At 37.1% G+C, this 13,863-nt stretch overlaps 1 protein-coding gene across 1 annotated transcript in view; it reads left to right on the forward strand.

Annotated features, from left to right (window-relative positions):
- Window positions 1-4,476: 4,476 nt before the first annotated feature.
- The window catches only part of LOC109102182 (glutamate receptor 1-like), a 69,136-nt gene continuing 59,749 nt past the window's right edge, over window positions 4,477-13,863 (forward strand). The window contains exons 1-5 of the mRNA XM_042738372.1: window positions 4,477-4,627; window positions 6,292-6,406; window positions 6,536-6,666; window positions 6,873-7,474; window positions 7,635-7,769. Coding sequence (XP_042594306.1) covers window positions 7,393-7,474; window positions 7,635-7,769 — 217 coding nt within the window. The 5' untranslated portion in view covers window positions 4,477-4,627; window positions 6,292-6,406; window positions 6,536-6,666; window positions 6,873-7,392. The remainder of the gene's footprint in view (window positions 4,628-6,291; window positions 6,407-6,535; window positions 6,667-6,872; window positions 7,475-7,634; window positions 7,770-13,863) is intronic.

Consider the following 13,863-nt stretch of genomic DNA (forward strand, 5'->3'; position numbering starts at 1 on the left):
TTTTTTGTGGAATACTTATAAATCCATTAATAAATGACTATATTTTTCCCTGGCTGCCTTTCACATCAATGTTGTTACCTCATTATGGCATTATTTTTTTCTGCAGTTTCAGAATAACTAGTCTAATTGTTTTATGGATTCTGTGATTAGCTCAGAAAAACCTGCAAGTGAATGGATAAAATCTGTCCTGTTGGTCTTTTTCTCTTTCACTCGTTCCCTTCATTCAATCATCCTGTCATTCACTTTTTGTATGGCGTGCAAGCGATTGCATCAGACAGCCGAGCGATTGAGATCATTAGACGAACTGATTTAATGAACAGGAAGCGTCCTGCTTGGCCGTGGCAGGCGTGCGATACTCACACAGACAGGCACTAATTGATTTCTCAGCCAGTGATTTCCCTGGATAAATATATGAGGGCCCAACACCTCCACAATGCGAGCCGTCAGCTCAGGTGGCTGAGAAGGTGCTAGCACAGCATAAACAGTGCATGATGCACGATACGCAAATCCATCAATGGTTTGTTTACCTCATATGGCCTCCCAGCATTCTCGCCTGTTGCCACGGAGACTCATATCACCGTCAGGGTCTGAAAAGTGATGGTATGATGGCCAGAATCAGGAGTGGCTGCTGTATTGCATACAACATGACATGGATTTGCCTCTTCGGTTTTGACCTTGTCCATCTCCTGCCTGTTTTTTAACCTTCTTCAGTTTAGACAAATTGACACTTTGGCAATTTTGTTCAGTTGGAGATCACAGTGTTTGATTTTTAGCTTTAAACTATGATTTTTATCCAGTATGAGGATATCAAACATGTTTGATATTTTGAGCTGATTCTACAACACATTTGTTTTAATTTTTTCATGTAGTAACTAGGCATATGTTTCTGCTTGAATTTGTTGTGTTTGAAACAGCTTGAAATGCTGGTAGTGTGTGATCCTCAGTCATTCTGTGTTTACTGACCAGTTTTCCTCTGTAACCATTTATAAAGTCAGCAAGTACCTAGTGTTTCAAAAACTGTTCGGATTTTAAAAGTCATATAGTGTATTCAAGCTTTTAGTGAAGCATTCAAAACATAAACATCTTGCCAATTAAGGTGTCTTCGTTTAGACTTTTTTGATGGCAGGATAAATCATGTACTGCTATTGGTTAGTTCAGGTCATATCGGAATCATTGTATTCACAAGTTGAGCAAATGTGAGTACAACCTTAAAGGAACAGTTTACTCAAAAATAAAATTTTGCTGAAAATGTACTCACAGTCAAGCCATCCAAGATGTACTTTAGATACGTTTGTTTCTTGGGAACAGATTTGGAGAAATGTTATCACTTTCATCACTTGCTCACCAATAAATCCTCTGCAATGAATGGGTGCCACCAGAATGAAACTCCAAACAGCTGATGAAAGCATCACAATAATCCACAAGTAATCCACATGAGTCTAGTCCATCAATTAATGTCTTGTTAAGCAAAAAGCTGTGTTTGTCAGAAACAAATCATCATCAAGGCATTTTAACTTTAATTTTCCCTGCCCTGTGTTAAATTTTAAGTGCAAAAACATGATTTGTGTGGATGACCAATTAGGATGTCAACAAATTGTAATTTATCTTAATAAGTGATGGTACAGTTTAGTTTGTGCACAGTTTTGTGTACAGTTACTGAAGAGTGGTATAAAATAATTTCCCATAATTCTTCACGGTAGCATGACAGCAATAAAAATCATCAGCCACATACCTATTGTGTATCTTTTGCTGTTCATAATGTGGCATGAAAGCTTTAAAAAAGATTTTTTTGATGTCCAGTCCTTTTTATTCTGACAAAAATCAATTTAACACATATCACATCATAATTACTAGTTTTTAAAATGAGAACTTTCGAAAGTAAAAATTTTACCCCAAACAAGTTTTGTAGTTTTAAAATGGTGACTTTTCTTGGAAAAAAAAAAGTTTTTTTCTGTATTATTATACCTGATGTAATGTTGACTCCCCTCATGATTGGTGCTTTATGTTTCCTAAACAGCCACATTTTGTGATGCCACAGGTGTCCAGTATTTGTCTGTTGATGTCTTGGCCCCATCAATTATATCTTCACCCCTCTGTTCTCTGAGGTCTCTGTGGGTAATGGAGAGAGCAAATGATTGGCAGTCATGGTGATTGGCACTCATTATTAGCCTTGTGACTGCTTTGCAACCCGGTCCAATTACATTTAACAAAACGCAGCTATTGCTGTCAGCCATTAATTTGTTTTGATTGATTTTTAATGCTTGTCTACTAGTCACATTTGGACTGAAGAAGCCCTGACTTGTCTTGCTGCCTTTCTTTAACCCACACGTCTCTGTTGAAGATCACATTAATGTCCTTGTTTCCTGCTCCTTTTAGTAGAGAGGGCGAATATTTCTCTGTTACATAACTGTAGATGTATTTCAGCAGCTTTTAAAATGTGCATCAAAGAATAGACATAGTTCAGAAGTAATAGGCTCTCGTCAGTATATATCCACCCATCGAATACCCGCCTTCTCTGTCTTTCATCCATCCTCATCAGTGAGAGTTTCCGCCTCTTCACCTTGTCTTTATTTTCTCCCCCTTTCCTACAGGAGCGTACCAAATGAATGGCCATGTGGCAGGCAAAGTTCATAAGTATTCACAATATTTCTATTTTCCCAGAGGGAATTCATCATGAGTCGAGCGATTATAATTTGTTCCCCGAAATTTGTCATGTCTGTGTGTGGGGGTGTTCGATGTTCTGGAACCTGGCGAGGTATCGACTCCATCAATCAGTATTACTGTGGTAACGTTCTGAAAGCCCTACATCCAGCGGCAGGCAGCGGGATGGAAAGACAATTAAACAGGGAACATGGAATGAGTGAGAGAGACAGATGAGGGACTTAGGCCCTTAAAAACTGCCAAGCACACATTTCTTTGACACACTTGTTTTCTACCTTTCCATCAGTTGATGTCAATTGTAGTTCTTTTCTGCGTAATTTGTCCCTATAGACCTGCTGTGGTTTATAATATTCAAAATGGGAAAAAAATAAGGGATCTGGAGACAATTAGACAAAAATAATCACAGTCTGATAAGGCAATTCTGTTCAGTCAAATAAATATGATAATTAATTCAGTCATAACACTATCACCATTAGAATTAATGCAGATTTGCTGTAAATAATAAATCTTTGCCTGCCTATCTCTATGTGTTCTGTAGAATCTACAGACGTATGGCTTTTTATCCTAAAAAAAAAACACCACAATCGATCACAAAGACTAATTAAGTTGCACAACAATAATCACAATTAAGACAGAGTTAAAGTTAAACATGCTTCTCAGATTCATATTGATCTTAAGCACTGAGACGCTGGCCTAACAATTAAAAAAAGGCTACTTATTAGCCAAGAGTAAAAGCTAGTGCATCCAAAATAAACATTTTTGTTTACATAATATATGTGTGTGTGCTGTGTATATTTATTATGTATATATAAATACACATACAGTATATAGTTTGAAAATATTTACATGTATTTACATGTATATATTTCTATTCATATAATTTATATTATTATATAAATATATTTAATATATAAACTTAACATCTTTTTCTTTATATATATATACATGCATGTGTGTGTATTTATATATACATAATAAATATACACAGTACACACACAGATATTATGAAAATGAAAACTTTTATTTTGGATGTGATTAATCGCGATTAATCATTTGACAGACCTAGTAAAAACAAAAAAGGTGGGACTTGTTGCACCATATTGTGCAGTACAGTAGCACTACGTGTTATCCAAATTGGTATATACAGTCTTTGGTAATACTCAAGGGTTTCAAGTGCATCATTTTGGTGACACGATATTGCTCAATTGGTATTGTTGACAGTAGCTGTCTTGGTAGTGATTATCAATTATATTTTTATTTTAAAGCAATTTGCAGAGCCAAAGAAGTTGTCTAAGGTCAAATATGTGTCTAAAACAGCCAAACTTTAAGTCCTGCAATTCAGCCCACATTCATGATGTGAAAATATATAGATATATTTACTTCATATCTAATCTAATTTGTCTAAATATCTGGCCTGTAAACCTTCAAACTTAAAGATTTTTAAAACCTTTTTTTCAAAAACAAAGCTTTGTCAAGTGAACGTTTATGTTTGTCTAATTCTGCTTCAAGTTCAAATTGCAATTCTATATCCTGTTTGATACTTCAATTCAGATTTAGAAATTTAATTGAAATTTAAGACATTGTTAGGTGAAAAAAAAAAAAACGGGTATAAAAACTTGGTATATATGCAATCTTGAAGGACATCAAATATAAGTGTGCTGTGAATAAATTATGTTTTACTCAATTTCTCGAGGAGCTCATTCAGATAATCAACCAATTTAGCACAGGTGGAGCACATTCAGATCAACTCAATTAGCACAATAGTAAATATATACACAGCCAATTTACCTTTGTCCCATGACAGTTTTCTGGCATCCTTCCTCTACTCCAACTCCTCACTCTGAACCATTCCTTTCCCAGCTTGGGATATGAGGAGTTCTCTGCATTCGGACTAAAGTCCGAGCTCAGAGCCCTCTCCTTGGACACCACACCAAATATGCATACTACTTGCTCAATCTGATTATATGTAAGTGTGAACTTGTGAGAGTCCTTTTATGTGGCCTGCTAGAAGGTGTTATGTGATTAGTGGTATGGACATAATGCTTATTCTAAGCGTATGCAAATGTTTGTGTCTTCCTGTGAAATTGGAGCAAAATATGTAAATTAAAGATGATTCTAAGAATCAGCATCATGGCTAATGTACATGGAAGAAACATATGCTGGCATTAACAGAGTTTTTTGACAGCAAACACCATACTGCAAAAAGATAACATTAATTAGGTAGGCCACGGAGAACAGTGTGCAGGGCATTCTTTACAGAGAGAACAAGCTGTGTGTACAACAATCAAAACATCTTACATAATGAGTGCAACTCATTTCCCAAGCCTCTAACTACTTGCTCTTTTTGCCTTGATGTCTAATAGAGGTCTTTTGGGTTGAATATGATACAGGCTTAATGAGAAAGGCCTCCTCACCTTCTCACTTTCCAATGAGTAATTGAGCTTCATGGTTAGAAGCTGGTGTGGCTGATTGCAGCCCATATGCTTCATCTCGACTCATTTTGTATGTGTGCCTTCCTCTTGAACTCGGTTCCTAATAAATGATACCTTCTCTTTCACACTTTGCAGATGATGGTAAGTTCTCAGACATTCTTTCATTTTCTGCAGTCTCACCAGATTTCCTCGAGCCTCAAAGGTGTCACAGCAGGCAGATACTGAATCTATCATGTTTTATCATTGGCGCACTGTGTGTGTTAAATTGAAGACAGGAGAAAAGCACTCCTTTTTCTCACTCCACACCCATTTAATCACTTAAATTCTACTGTCGGTGAAAATATGCTAATTGGGCCCTCTGTTTGCGTGAGACAGTATTAAAAAGAAAAGCAATTTTTTCATTATCCAGAAGGGAGAAATTGCTTGGCTCTGATAAATGAGCTTATCCTTAATCCTAATTATGTCAAAGGCAGGATTTACAACCTTTTTCATAAACAAGTAGGGAATGTCACAAAAGACTTGACAAAGTAACGTGGATAGAATTTAGGCCCACCTTGCATTTAAAACACCTGATACTGATGCAGAAACTTGGTTGAGCGGAACCCTGGCAGGTTTGTTCAACAAAATATAACAAATGACAAAATGTTTTCTCAGGCATGTGATAACTTTACCTAGAATTGTGATGTATCCTATAATACATGGAGCCATGAGAATATGAGCATCTTGAATGGCTCATGTTTGAGAATTGTTGTAGTGATGCTGTGACAGTGACTGGCATGTTGTTTCCTGCAGTGTTTGCCAGCAGGTAATCTCTATCGCACTAAAAGTGCAGTGGATTATAAATAACCCACTGTTGTTCTGAATCAGCCCGAGAGCTCTAATCTTGTCATTGCTCTCTCCAGCTCAAAGTGGCTGCAAAGCCGGCTGTGCAGCTCTTAGTGGTAGAGATTGCCCAGCAACATCATAAAGGATGGTTTCAGTGCTTGAGTTTAAATATTGTGCCAGCCAAGGAAGATGAACCATAAAGTTTCAAATAGTTCTTTTGCTCTTATTTTCATCCAGTTCTCAGAAGTGCATTACGTTGTTAACTTCGACTATAGGAAGTGATGGGTTTGTTGTATTGATCCTGTTGCATTGCTACAGCATGTTTTTGTAGTCTAAATATTCTTGCATGACATTAGCTGCTCAAATTTACAAGGTCTGGATGCAGTGTTCACCGTTTCCCTACACTGAACGGGCTGTTAACTTGAAATCCCCTGCAGCATGATCAAATGCAGATAACACTTGAGTCATGCAGAAAAGGAGGATTTCAGGTATGATGAAATACTCAATTAATTATACATATAATATTAGTTACGGTTAGTGTATAAAATGTATATCCATGTGTATTGGGATGTTATGGTGTATTGGAAGCCTGTCTGAAACCTTCATTTCCTTATGAGGGAACTAGGCAGTAACTGTCTTCGGCTTTGGGTGCAGCAGATGGTCTCTCTATCATTGTCGGCCAGTAAAGTTTAGCTACCATACTCTAAATCAGTGGTTGTCAACCAGGAGGCCTCAGCAGACTTCCAAGGTGGGCACAAGATGACTTCAAATTATGTTAAAATATTCTAGCTTAGTATAATATAATAAATGTGACCAGCATCATATTTTCTATTTAGACTTGTCCCCACAACAACTGTTGTTTTTACTAAAGAACATACAGTTCTTGAAACTGCTGAAAATAATCACAGTTCATTATTTTAATCACTCCTATGTGTTTTAATTGAAAACAAACAGATTTGGCGTCATTACAGGAGAGGAAACCAATGGAAACATCTGACCCCTGCGATTGTTGTCTTTGACAACAGAGCACCTTGAAGTGACAAAGGTCTAAAACATAATTTTAAAGTATGCGCTCATGTTTGTTTACGCGTTAGTCACCATCGAAAAAGACGCACAGCAAGACCGCTGAGTAATTCAGTCATACAGAGTAATTGTGAACGTAAGGAGAAAGTCCACAGACGGTGTTGAGCTGGAGTGGAATACGGTTATCAGAGTCCCTCACTCACTCTCTCTCTTGCGCGCCCGCGGCTCTCAGAGGAAGTGCTGCTTGTGCTGAAGGAACGGCTGGGAGCGCAACACACAAGCACGCAGCGCGAGCAAGGACAGCACGCGCAAGGAGGTGCACCTGTAATCCACGCTGCTCACTCGCCGATGTGCGGATAGTGTGAGAGCATCCAGAAGAGATATTCTACACCACGCGCATACCCATGCTTGGGATTTGGCTTTCTTTTTCTTCGCTAATGCAAAAGGAAATATGCAGCGAAGCCTCACACTGCTCTGCACCAGTTTTCTGGGATTGTGCCTCGGTTCCAGTTTCCCAAGTAATATCAACATAGGTGAGTGAATGACAAAAGTGAAGGATGGAGTGTATAGTGATGCGTTATGAATAAAAAATAGGAAAAGAGTCATAATTATGGACTTAAGTCATTTCACTTGTGTTACCAGAAACCTGCCTAGGTTGTTTTAATGTACTGTGGGATTTTTCTTCCACCACAGGAGGGTTATTCCCAACCGAATCACACGAATATGAAGTGTTTCGGTTTGCGCTCTCGCATCACCAGGATATCCCTAAACTGGTACCTCAAGTGGATATGGTCAAAATGGGGAATAGCTTCTCCATGACATATGCTTGTGAGTACAACCTGTTTTCACAGTGTAGAGATAAATGTGTGTGGTGAATGTCAACGCACTGCAGCTGCTGTTCATGTCTATCTGTTGCTCTGATGGCAGAATTATAAAATGAAGTCTGGATGGGAAAGTTTTTGTCTTCCTGTTGCGCATACCTCGCGGATATCAAATCGACGTTATTTGTATTAAAGACTAATATATTTGACATCAAATGTGGTGCTTTTTAAATTTATTAGTGATAAGGTTTCACAAGTGCAGAAAGTGCAGGCTTCAGACGCATAAATGCGTGTACGCGGAATGCGCTTTCTGAAACCGGCGTTACGCCTGGAATACATCGTTGGCCAGTAACCTAATTATCAAGTTAAACACATTTTTGCACGACATTTGTTCTTAATTTCGTTTCACTACAGTGCGTGCAATTAATCACAATTATGCGTCATAATGGACGCGCAAGCTTTTCGTTGCTGATACATCATGAAGCCGTTCTATTGTGTTCATAATACTGATCATTTGAATTAATAACGGTTTTGTGTAACATTTTGGTGGTTGTCGGTCAGTTATTTTGGGTCACAGGTCATATTATGATTTAGTGGCTTGTAAGATATTTTTGTTTCTAGTCTCAAAGCGCGCAACGTGTGGCAGCTTCCGTTGAACAGAACACAGGATCAAAGCGCTGTGGAAGAAAACAAGTGTTAATAGCCAATGAATTGATTAATCAATGACTTTCAAGCTCTTTAGGCTCATGTAGATGTCTAACAGCAACAATATAGTGAGGTTACAGACAGAGGATGTGAAGTCTCTTTTTTTTTAGTCTATGTGTCATTGATTTCAAACAAGGGGTATTGGGAAAATTTAGATTTTTGCTTTGCTAAATATATAAAACAGAACTGTGACTTTCAATCATAAATAAATTCACTGTTAGGTCTTTTTATATATATATTTGTATCTAGAAATGCATCCAGTGTTGTTTCCCATACTTCTGTTATTGATTATATTATTATTAATTAATGTAATAGCGGCCACTTCAAATAATGATAATGCTGAATGGTCCATTATAATATAATTTAAGAAGAACACATTTCTTGTTTAGTGATGAAGGGATTCTTGAGCCTTACTCAGGGGAGAAAAAAAAAGGTTGGGAAACACTGCTCTATCTGACTTTTTCTCAGTTTCTTTTTCTCACAAAAGCATAAAAGAATGTGTAAAGAGAATAGTTTTTTTTCTGTTCTTTTTTTCTTTCAAAATATGACGCAAACTAGACACTTGAGTATGAAAATCCATGTGAAGATGTCTTTCAGTTCTGTAGCATGTTTTAAATATTCTTTGTTCTGTAATACTACTGAGAGCACATCAAAGAAATGCACTTTAAATCTATGCATTCGTCTCCCCCGAGCTACCAATATTTCTTTTCTTGATGTGAATTTTGAGCTATGCATAGACCCTCCCACCTCATCCTCCTTTCACATATTCAATGTGTGTCAAGTCAGACCAGTCATCCATCAGCACTTTAAGCCTTCTCTCTGGTCTTGAGGAAAACCAATCAGATGAAATGAAAAAAATTGCGAAATGGCCTTATTAAAAGACATTATAATGGAGTTCCAAATACTAATGCTGAGGTTTCCCAACAGTGTAATTAAACTCCATTCACTGATTCTGTCAGAGCTGGAGGTGTGCTGTGGGATTTTTAATAGTGTGAGGAGACAAATCAGTCCCTCTATGAATTTCATGGTGTTCTCTCAGGTGGAAAATTCAACATGCTCATTAGTCAGTTGTTCTTGCACTTTTTTTTTTTCTCACTTCTTCTAGATAAGGCATGTGTTATTCACTGACCCATTATGAAGCTCAGTCATATTTAAACGCGCCAGCAGTTTGTCCCGGATAATCGAAGGACTCTTGTATCACTCTGTGCTCCCGTCCTGATCTGTTGCGTAGTGAATGGATAGCCCTTGCGCAATGAGCTGTGAGAGGAGTGCTGTGAAAGCCCCTACTCTGTGAAATGCTGAATGGCCTCTTGTGCCAGGAACTGAATGTGTGTCCGGAGACGCCTGAGGAAACTTACCCTCAGCTGCTCCCTCTCTGTGTGGGCTCAATCCTTAGAGCAAACCATCCCCGTCAGCACCTGCCAGGCTGTACCAGAGGGGGTTGAGTACACAGGATTGTTCTGGGGCAAAGGTTGATTAAATAAGAAGTGCTGTGACACCTAGCAAAGTGCAGTTTTATTGATAATTGGAAAGCATAATAAGAGCGCACTGAACCCTTATGTTTTGTTTGGGGCCTCTAAGACCTCAAGGCCTTAATAGCTAATGTTAATAGGTTACACTTTACAATAAGGTCTATTTCGTTAACATTGGTTAACTGCATTAGTAAACTAACAATAAACAATACTAATATATTTTTTACATTTGTTATGCACTGTGAACTAACACATACATGAATGTTTGTATTAAGTAACAGTAACAGGTTAAAAATGCTGTAAAATATATTGCTTATATAATTAGTTAATGTTAGTAAAAGCAAGAGTTCGCTCAAAAATGAAAATTCTGTCATCACTTGTTCACCCTCATGTCGTTCCAAACCTGAATTTATTTCTTCCATTAAATACACAAGATGTATTGAAGTGATTATTTGGTCACCAACATTCTTTAAAATATATAATGAGAAGTGATAATAATAACATGCTTATTCTCCATTTAATGTGTCATGTTACTAATACTTAGAGTCTTAGAGACCCTTGGTATAAAGCAAGAATAAATGCGGTTAATTTAATTGTATTGTGTTGATATTTAGTGTGTTTTAGTTGCATTTATGAAAATTGCACATGTACTTTGTGGTAAAACAGTGGAATTAAGTTACAGTGTTTGCCTACTGGGATTTGATTTTGTAAGAGGATCTTATTAAAATGTGAAATTTATTTTTGAATGTTAAATAATTGAGATTTCTGTATATAGAATCACATTCAATCTCAACATACTTGAGGGCTCAGACTAGCTTTAGTGATTTTAAGTTGTGTGTGCTACTATTGTTCATTAATATATGAAATACAGCATCAGTTGAATACAATAACTATTGATTTTCCAAAGCCATGTTTGATTTAATTTCTGTGTTTTCACCGGTTGGATGGTTACTCTTATTACTTTAAGCTGAAGTAAATTTAGATCTCCTCTGTGTAGAGAGTAATATTAATCAGATGCCTGATGGTAAACAAATAATCAAAATAGATGATTCATAAACCAGACAGTGTTTTTTTTTTTTTTTTTTTTTTTTTTTTTTTTTTTTTTTATTCACTCTCTCACCTTCCAGGTATAGACACGTTTCAGCTTTCAATTTCAGAAGAATGCGTCTGTATAAAGGAGGAATGCAATTTATTCAATGACCCCCAGCCGTCTCGCTGACATTTGAAGTCCCCACAGTTAATGGTAGATTCCTTTTTTTTGATCCGTGAGCAGTATTAGAGCTGATCAATAGCCGGAACCAATGCAAAGACTCTACAATCAATACAAGATGTTCACCTATTCCTGCATGCAAAGAATCCAAAGGCCACTTAAAGATCTATGGGAGAGTGTGCATTCATAGACCTCCAAGAAAGGAAGCCAGCAGGCCAGAAGAATATTAGCACGGATTAAGACAAACTGAATCGAGCATATTTACTGCTGCTATAATTTGACATAATTTGAGTGAAGCCTCATAATATAATGCTCTAAATGAAAAATCAGGTTTTTTTCCTGCTCTGCTACTGTTGAGGAGTAGTACGTATGTGCATGTGTTTCCCTTTATTAGGTGTTTCACAATATGTAGTTTACACCTTAGCAATCTGATGTGATTGCTCTTTGGAGACGGCTGTAAACATGCATCAGAGTATCTCAGAAAGCAGCAGCGGTTTCTGTCATAAGCCTGAAATGTCTTTCAGTATTTCGCACTGAGAAGAAAATAATAACCCTCTGCAGCGAGCCTTTCTGCATGTAGAAATGCGTACAGGCAGCACGGTAGTGGATTTCTAGGATTGTGTCTGTCGGGGGAGATTGCTCTGGGGTGTTGTGTTATTGTATAACAGGAGACCAGAAGTGGGGATGGGATCACGCTCAGTCACCATATCTCCCGGAGCAACAAGACCTCAAAATCCTGAATGAATAAATGATCTGGATGGGATTCCCTAAAGCAAGACATTCAATTAAAGCGCCAAGAGGTTCAGTCCCTAAATTTCCTTTGCAGAAAAGGTCTGAACAATCAATAAAAATCACCAAATAAACATTATAAATTCTTATTGGATGAGCCACACTCGAAGCCGCTGCACACCTGTGACCGCACATCAGTAGAATTCTGTATTACAGGTTGTGCTGTTGCTTGGCAACTGTAAACAACCTACAGTTAGTCACTAAATCCCTCCAATTATAATCAATGCACTACAACAGAATCTCTAGCAGCTGACACATTTCTCCAGTCGCATGGCACTGAAATTGCGTAAATGCACCTTGTCAGCTTTTATGTTGCCTATGCATTATGTATCTTAACAGTCCCATATGGAGAAAAATGTGATGATTACATTTATTTTGCGTATTTTTTAATGATATTAATGATTTTATTTATCAAACATGCATTAAAATGACAGTAAAGACATTAATAATTTTAAAAAGATTTCTATTTCAAATAAATGTTCTTTTGATCTTTCTATTCATCAATGAATCTTGAAAAAAAAATATATTTCAAAATTGGTAATAATAAGAAAAGTTTTTTGAGCAGCAAATAGGCATATTAGAATGCTCATAGAAGGTTCATGTGACACTGAAGACTGGTGTGACCGCTGTTGAAAATTCATCTTTACATCACAGAAATAAATTACATCTAGAAAACAGTGATTTTAAATTGTCATAATACTTCACAAATATTAATAATATTGTTTACTGTGTTTTCAATAAAATACATGCAGCTACATACTGTACATACATACATACATGGTTAGTGAGCATAAGGGAACTCTTTGAGAAATTTAATGAAGCCTTAACAACCTCAAACTTTTGAACTCTCGTATTTATAAATTTGTCAGAAATGATTTGTGATTTAGATGGAACCAGTGCCGGTCAGGATCTTCATCTCGAACTTTTAATTGTGAATTTTGCCCTAAAGCAAACACTAATGAAAACACCAGCCTTTCATGACGTCCCATGGCAGCTCTGTACACCAGCAGCTTGGGAAAATCCAATGCAGTTTCATTTATTTTGGGAATTCTCAACAATGATAGGGAGGTAATTAAGGCCAGTGTGTGGTGGATTTATATATGTTGGCTTTGTATCTCTAGTTTACTGTAGCTGTTCGTTTTTGTGAGAACTGTGAGAAAGGATGCAGCGAGGGATGTATTTCTCAATGAGGCAAAGAGAAGAGCTGTCATGTTCAGTCTGAGAGATGAACAGAGACTCCCTTGTCTCGCACAGTCCTTTACATTAATGAGAGACAAAGAGAGCATCACGTCTTTTCCCATCTGTCTTCTCTTCCTCGGAAATATGACAACTGTTATCATGCTGCTTTTTTTAATAGAACAAAGAATTTAAAGGTGGTAAAACACTAAGAGAAGCTTTTGATTTTTGAGCTGAAAATGACAAATACAAGAATCAGTGTAACAGACTGAAGCATGAATTCTGGATGAAACAGTCTTGCCTTGACATTGTTATCTAGTGCAAGAGACTCCACTGTCCCCGTACCATCATATAGTGCCATGTTAAATAGTGGAAGCAGTCCAATTATGCTCCATTAGGAGTATGCCCCATATACTGTAGCCTGAGCTTCCTGTCTTAATGAGGACACATGCGTCTGTCTTGGCTGACATCACCATAGAGAATTTGAGAAGGGTTTTTTTAATTGTAATCCCTGTAGTTTTTAGTCGTTGTGGAGATTTAATCGTAGGCTCTATTATCCATGTAAGGAAAATTTTTCTGACGTGTAGGGTTGAAAATCAAAAAATACTACACTCAGAAAATGGAACAGTTCATTGGAACTAATTAATCATAAGAAAGATTTTCAGTGCAGTTAAATTAAGTCTAAGAAAGTGAACAAATCTACAAATGTAAATGCAGCTTTTGTTAAACTTGTAAAAAATATCTGATTT

Source organism: Cyprinus carpio, chromosome B14, assembly GCF_018340385.1.
Source record: "Cyprinus carpio isolate SPL01 chromosome B14, ASM1834038v1, whole genome shotgun sequence".
Lineage (NCBI taxonomy): Eukaryota > Metazoa > Chordata > Actinopteri > Cypriniformes > Cyprinidae > Cyprinus > Cyprinus carpio.